The sequence below is a fragment of the Triticum aestivum genome, chromosome 2A (assembly GCF_018294505.1).
Source record: "Triticum aestivum cultivar Chinese Spring chromosome 2A, IWGSC CS RefSeq v2.1, whole genome shotgun sequence".
Lineage (NCBI taxonomy): Eukaryota > Viridiplantae > Streptophyta > Magnoliopsida > Poales > Poaceae > Triticum > Triticum aestivum.
Window position 1 is genome coordinate 6,014,383 of NC_057797.1, and position 7,241 is coordinate 6,021,623.

Below are 7,241 nucleotides of genomic sequence, written 5' to 3' on the forward strand. Positions count from 1 at the left end.
AACCAAGCGCACACGCTAAAAATGGAAGGAAAACCGCTTGATAGTCGTGGCCCACGAACTGGCTGCTGTAGGCGAGCGCTAACTCAAACTCGCCATGAGCGAGAAATTGGCTTAGTTATGGCATATCTATACCTCAGGCTTATGATGTGAGGCCTTGAGATAAAACTTATCCATGTGATATATTCTAGCCAAACATAATATGTGCAAGTGTAACTGGAGAAGTGGCAGAAATAACTGTTTTCCGATAACTGTGGAAAAAACATTTGGTGTAAGACTATATTGATGCAGAATTTGACAAGGATGAGTGTTCTTCACAACTGTCTAAAAAGATGCATGTATTCGTGGTACATAGTACATAGATTGATTGAGATGCATCCACGAAACCAGAAGATGATAAGTGACTGATCAACGCGACAAACCACGGAGCACAACTACTGAGCTACCGATGATCGATCGGGTGCATATAAGTAGACGAACGACCTGAACCCTAATGAATGTCCAATCCTCTACCAGATGAAATACAGTCAGGCGCCATTCTGCGGCAGTCTTAAAACTCGCAGTGACTTCTCATCCCAGGAACTGGTGTTCAGAGGTTAATCAGGTCATCTTTCTTCGTGTCCTGCTTTTGGGCCCCATCCGCATCCTCCTGGGAGGAGCTGCTGTCCCCTCCCTTCTTGCCGAATATCATCTCGTCGAGGTCATCGAGCATACCGTCGTCTCCATCCGGCTTTGCTCGAGCACCGGCCGGTTTTCTGACCAGGGCCTCTTCGCTGCCGACGGCGGTGGCATCCTCGTGTTCCGCTTCTGCGGCGATCGGTATGGCCAACGGCTCTTGCTCCGCGTGCGCTGGTGCCACGGGTTTCTTCATCTCTTCGTATCTGGATAGCACCTTCTGGATCTCGTCGTTCACGGTCAGGGCCTCGAAGAGCATGGCCTCGTTGTCCCCGGCCGTCTCGACGAATCTCTGGATGGTGTGTTGGGATTGGTAGCATTGTTGCACAAGGGTGTTCGTCAAGTCATCCTGTGCAAGTAACAGAACTAGTCAAAACATAATACTAGCTCTTAGCCAATGTCAATGTATGACCAACAAAAATCTACCTCAAACCAGTAAAATAACATGTAAATGATAGTCTGATTACTGAAGTAAGTAGTCTATGTTGCACTGATATTTTTAAACGCACACCTTGCTTTCAAAAAAAATATATACCTTGCAGTGAATGCAATCGGTAACAGGGAACTATCATATTATGCTCAATTAAGCATTTAGTGCCTTCTCATTTCTGACTTATAGCTAAATGACTGGCAAAACAAGTTTATGTAATGTATGTGAAACTAGGACTTGTGATAGCTCAGAGAATTGGAGTAAAGTTGTCATGGAATTGTAAATGATATTGATTTAGAAACAAAATTTGAATGCTAGAATAACACATGTTCAGGAATAGAGGGGAACTTCATAGTATCTCATAAACAGAGTGCTACGCTCATGCAATAGAATAAAATAACCAGGGCACTGGCATAATAATAATAATAATAATAATAATAACAGGTATTTAAAAAAATGTTAACCGGAAAAAATCCACAGAGAACTAGTCCAGCTATTGTGTGAAGTGAATTAGTGTACATCAGTCAAAAGGTATTTATGCGAACTTGGAGGTTGCTACACAAAGTCCAGTTACCTGCAAAGCATCCTGCTGAGGGGAAGAAGAAAGAACAGTTGAAAGAAGCTCTATGCTGTTACGCGCAACATCAAAAGCTTCCTTTGTTTCTTCGGCAGTATATATATGCATATGCACATCTTCAAAGGTCTGTTGGGTAAAGTTTGCACCAGCTTCAGCTTCAGCAACTGAGCGTGGTGGAGTAAATATGGGGGCCAAGCTCTCATTGTCGCGTCCAGGAAACCGCACTCCTCTTGATTTCAGGCTCTACAGAAAATATATTAGCTAGTTTGTCATTTATAGGCACTGCCTTGGTTACTAAAGCATGATATATTTTTCACTGCAAGATAAATCATATGGATTTACATCAAACTGGCCACTGAAACAACAAATTATTTGACTCAAAAATTTCTTGAGTAGATGTCAATGCTGCTGCCAAAATTTGTTCACTACAATTTCTTCAACCATGAAGCCATGAATTTAAGCGCTGACGGCATAAAAAATATGACCACCACAAATTATCACTCTTCACTTCTAAACACAAAAGTATGAAACATATTAAAGCACGAAAGTGAGAAGCGTAAACTAATAAAGCACTAAGCTTATTGCATACTACTGTATTTTCTTACTTACAGGTATTAAGGGGGTGGTATAGTATAGGGAATGACCAAATGATAATAGTACAATGATTCATGGTGCCAAGATCATCACTCTTCCTTCAGACTGACGAAAGCTTCTTTTTTTATGGTGGAGAATGACGGAAGCTAAACAAATAGTATGTTACTGGAGCTAAATGTGCAATTTTAAATATTCACTGTGATGCACCCGGTTCTATCTTCTGTAATTCAAACAACAATTTCATTCTGAAGTTGTTTCATCTCATGATAACTCGAGATAAAACCGGGTGCTTCCCTCTATCTTCGATCTTTGAAAAGCACCAACCAATTGATGGCATGTGCTTCTACTTAACTGTTGCTTCCACATTATTACTCCCATCAATATTTAAGATTAAGTTCAGTTTTTTCTGAATTTAGTGCCTCCTATTTGTTCCTGCTGACTACAGCATGCCAGTTTCAGAAATGACTACTTCAGTACCCCCTAGGTTACACACCTAGTCACCTATACATTCAGTAATGTTTCTTTGCCAAAACTGACTCCAAATGTCAAACGGCCCCTTCCTTTATAACAGTAGTTATGGACTTAAATTACTTCCATAACATGTTGATGTTTTGGTAGAATATAATTTAGTTATTCTCTATATGGTTTGCGTCTTTTTTCTGAAATAGTCACGACATCTATTTTTCAGGTGACAACTACTGCTTCATCTATATGTGAATATAATGCATCAAATTAACCATGCATTCCCTCAACTACTGCTTCATCTATATGTGAATATAAAGGTTAATTTAGTAGGTCAATATACCCATAAAACTGCTCAAATTGTGTGTATTTCTAGCATTATGTTGAGTTCTGAAGGAAAGTACTGAACATTTTTATTTGACTAGCAGCCAGATTTCAGAGATGTACTATGTAATCCCCATTCTACAAATCTACAGTATTTCTTCTAACTGGGTAATTTGTATCTGTTCTGTTCATCATCTTGAGCTAAGACTCTTACATATATTGATCTACTTTTCACCCTACGTCTCAACCATAACCTGTCGATATTCTACCAAAAATCACATGCTGGCTACCCATTCATGCAGGTATCTTCAGTTACTTCAACCTTTTGGTCCTAAATTATTGTTTTCTGTACTTACATTGCAAAGCACATCACGCTATTTGGGCCAACTTTTCGTTGACCAAGAAATGAAAATATAGACTCTCGACCAAGAAATGAAAATATAGACTCTCACTGCTATGAGACAGAATCAGGCAACTAGAATGTGATACAACAATTCTTCAGGTACCTTGTATGTCTCCTCATAGACCGGCAGGTAGCGGAGCTCCTCGCCGGACTCTCCCCAAGCCTCAATCAGCATAAGTGCCTTGTTCCTGTTATTCACCACGGTCAGTGGATCATCCACCAGCCTGACCATCTCATCAAGAACCCTCTCGGCGGCGACCTCGGAGAACACCTTCTCGCAGTTCTTGGTGACGGTCTCGAGAAGGGACAGGGTGAGGAACTGAACCCTCGCATCCTTGAGCACGAGCCGCTTCTTGACCCCGCGGACCAGATCCACGCTGTTCACCTTCCCGGCGTTGATGAGGTCGCAGATCTCCAGGTTCATGGCCCAGTCGGGCCCCTCCAGGCTCTCGGAGGTGGCGTCCTCGACGACCTTGTCGGCCGGAGTCTGCCCCAGGAAGAGCTCCCTCATCTTGAAGCTCATGGAGCTCATGCCGGCCGTCATCTTCTTGCCGACCTCCGTCCCGGTGATCTTCAGCTGCTCGCTCAGCGCCGTCACCTTCTCCATCAGGTTATGGTCGCCCATCTTCTTCCACCGCTGCTAATTAAACCAACCACCTGAATGTTCATCATCAATCAAAACAAGAAAAGATAATTCAGCAAGGGCCATGGTATATATATAACCAATGTCAAACTTGTGCAAACCCATGGCCTTTGGCCTGTGTGTCAATTATTTACAGACAGCACTGTTCCTACAATTGAATTCAGTGAAAACAATTGCACTACCAGGCACCGTTCAGATAGATTCAGTATCAAATTTGAACAGGCCAGACATCTCCTAGCAGTAGGCAGTAGTAAAATCAAGATATCAATTTCAGGGGCAGTAGTACAATGAGGGTACCAATTTCAAGGGCGGGGCGTAAAGACCAATCCTTTTCATCATCAACACAAGAAAAGAAAATTCAGCAAGGGCCATGGTATATATATATAACCAATGTCAAACTTGTGCAAACCCATGACCTGTGTCTGTCAATTATGTGCTGCAGCTCGGCCGTGTTGCTTTATATATAAAGCGGGGCGGAAGACTTTTGGGGTAATTATGTGCTGCAGCATATATAGCTCCTGCAATTGAATTCAGCGAAAACAATCGCGCTACCAGGCACAGTGCAGCTAGATTCACAGTGTCAAATTTGAACACTCAAGACATCTCCTAGCAGTAGTAGAATCAAGACACCAGTTTCAGGGGTGGGCCTGAAGACAAACCGAGGAGGAGGAGTCATAGACTCTGTGGTGCTACAGTACATGTCAAATTTGAATGAACAAGGGAAAAAGGGCCCAAGACAAGAGAGAACAAATCCAGTCAAATTTGAACAGAGTGCAGCAGCTAGCTAGATTCAGTGTCACTCAAATCTGAAGAGCCGAAACATGTCTCCTCTACCAGGGGCGGGTCGAGTACAGACTCCAGAGGCAAGTGGTCTGCTTCTACTGGCAGCTAGCAAATCTGCATCGAACGCCTACGACTAGGAAGGAGGGCGTTGACTGACGGGGGGAGCTCCAGAACGGCGCGCGCGGGGGGCAGCCGGAGGAAACCAAGACGGAGGTGGGAGGGGGGAGAACTCACCGCGGCCGGGGTCCGGGGAAGGGGGTAGCAGACCAGATCAGATCTGGCGGGCGGCGGCGGCGGCGGAAGAGAAGCAAGTCAGCGGCGGGGCGGCGGCTCGGCTGGCGCTCCTCTTCTCTTCTGCTCCTGGCGAGTTCCCTTCCCACACACGTGCGGCCGCAGACTCACTCCAGTGAGCACTCCGTTTTGGACCCGCGTGAACAGTAATACTCCCTCCGGTGTAAGGTACTAGTATAATTTTGATCACGGTGATCAAGACACATAATTATAGACATGTTAAGACCAAAAGGTAAACGTTTGGCTGCGGCGCACCGGCCAAACGCTCGGCCGGTCGCGAGCCACCACGTCCGTGCCACACGGTCACAGGGCCCGCACACACCCGTCTTTTTAGAGCAACTTCAACGGGCCGACCCAAACGGACGACGTTTTTGTCCGTTTTTTGTCCGTTTGGATCGGCCGCCCGCCCGCCGTCCGCTCTTTTTTAGTTTTGGGTCGGCAGTGCGTCCAACGGGCCGACCCATTTGCATGACCGCGCGCGTTTAACATGGTGTCGTCGCCCTGATTTTGACGCTCCAGCACGCGGGAAAGATTCGCGCGCGCTGGTTTTGGCGTTCCAGCGCGCGGGAAAGGTTCGCGCGCGCGCCGCGGCCGGCGCTCTGTTCACACTCTGTCGGCCGCCCACTCTCGCCGCCTCTGCACCACCATGTCGATCCGCCGCCTACGCGCTTCGGATTTTTGCGGAGTCCGCGAGCAACGCTCCGGCGCCTTCTCCGCCGAGATCTGGTTTCGCGAGAAACATCTCGCCGTCGGCACCTTCGACACCGCAGAGGAGGCGGCCCGCGCGCACGACGTGGCGGCGTGGCGCCTCCTGAGGCATCGTCGGGATATGAATTTTCCCAACGTGTCGAGTCAGCGGGCGCAGGATCTGGCGCCTCTCCCGCGGCTTTTCACCGACGAGGATCATCGTGTCCACCGGAGGCGGCAGCGTCGCCTCGCCATTGCAGAGAAGGGCGTGGAAGCCTTGGTGCTGTGACGTGGAGGCTACCCGCAGGACATCGTCGACGAGCGCCAGTTCTACAAGCAATTTAGATCGGAGAGGGACGCGAGGAGGAGGGAGCGAGCCGCCTATCGGGAGGACAAGCGTTCGCGGAAGCAGACAGCTCAACTGAAATTGAAGCTACGAGAAACGGTGGGTTGGGACTTTGAAGACGAGGCGTATGCTGACGCCTACATTCAGACATCGGAGGAGGACATTACCGAGTCGGATTCAGAAATCGACGAGTAGTGGTCTTTTCTTTTTATCTGTGTACGCTAGAATTATCTATGTACCCCTTTTTATCTGAAAAAATGGTCGGCGGCGTCGGCGACGTAGCAGGCGGGCGAGGGTGTGAATCCAATGTGCCACCGACCAGGGGGCCCGGTGAGGAAAGAGGGCGAGCGCGCGCGTCCGTCTCGTGTCCGCGCCGACGCAAATCCGGCTCAAAAATGGGCCTGGAATGGGTCGCCCGCGGACGAAAAACGGACGCGCGTCCGTTTGGGTCGGCACGTTGGGCCGACACTTTTGTCCGCGCCGAGCCAAACTGACGCGGGCGGACGAAATGGGTCGCCCCATTGGAGTTTCTCTTATATCTCAACCATCCGTGTCTTATGCTTTCATCCCTTGCTCGCCTTTCTCCTCAGCATCTCTCGCACATATCCATTCCCCACTTGCCTCTCTCCATGAGCCTACCTCCGGCCAGTGCCGCGGTTTCTCCGGTGAGGCCCCCACCGGCGAGGCATCCCTGCTCCTCTCTTCACCTCTGCTCGTCGGCCCTCCCCTTCCTACTCCCCGACGCCCCCGTGTGATGGACCATGGGTTGGCGCTTGGCGGAGGGGGAAGCATGCCGTGGATCTGCACCTGGTGGACGGGAACAGCTGCAACCGACCTGGTCGGGAGCTGCAACTGGTCTCGCCGAGAGCTGCGACGGGTGGGTGACCACGACCACGGGCAGGCAACGGGCTGGATGACCGTGCCCAGACAAGTGCTACAACCACGGCGACCAGATGTTCGAACCAGCTCCTAATTGTGCTACTACAGGCGTTTTGATTTGATGGAACCATCGTCCAATTTTCAGTTTTT

At 48.4% G+C, this 7,241-nt stretch overlaps 1 protein-coding gene across 1 annotated transcript; it reads right to left on the reverse strand.

The window, feature by feature from the left end:
* Positions 1 to 245: 245 nt before the first annotated feature.
* On the reverse strand, positions 246 to 5,348 carry LOC123186944 (TOM1-like protein 1). The gene is made up of 4 exons (XM_044598674.1): positions 5,123 to 5,348; positions 3,566 to 4,119; positions 1,677 to 1,922; positions 246 to 1,021 (listed from the first exon to the last, which is right to left on the reverse strand). The coding sequence occupies exons 2-4, from the start codon at positions 4,085 to 4,087 to the stop codon at positions 587 to 589; spliced, it is 1,203 nt and encodes a 400-aa protein (XP_044454609.1). The 5' UTR covers positions 4,088 to 4,119; positions 5,123 to 5,348; the 3' UTR covers positions 246 to 586.
* Between the last annotated feature and the right edge of the window lie 1,893 nt (positions 5,349 to 7,241).

Bases quoted from the DNA above. Each gene is read 5' to 3' on its own strand.
- LOC123186944 (XM_044598674.1), bottom strand. From the start codon at position 4,087: ATGGGCGACCATAACCTGATGGAGAAGGTGACGGCGCTGAGCGAGCAG. The intron at 1,923-3,565 runs GTACCTGAAGAA...TATTTTCTGTAG, and splicing joins TCTATGAGGAGACATACAAG to AGCCTGAAATCAAGAGGAGT. The intron at 1,022-1,676 runs GTAACTGGACTT...TTACTTGCACAG, and splicing joins CTCAGCAGGATGCTTTGCAG to GATGACTTGACGAACACCCT.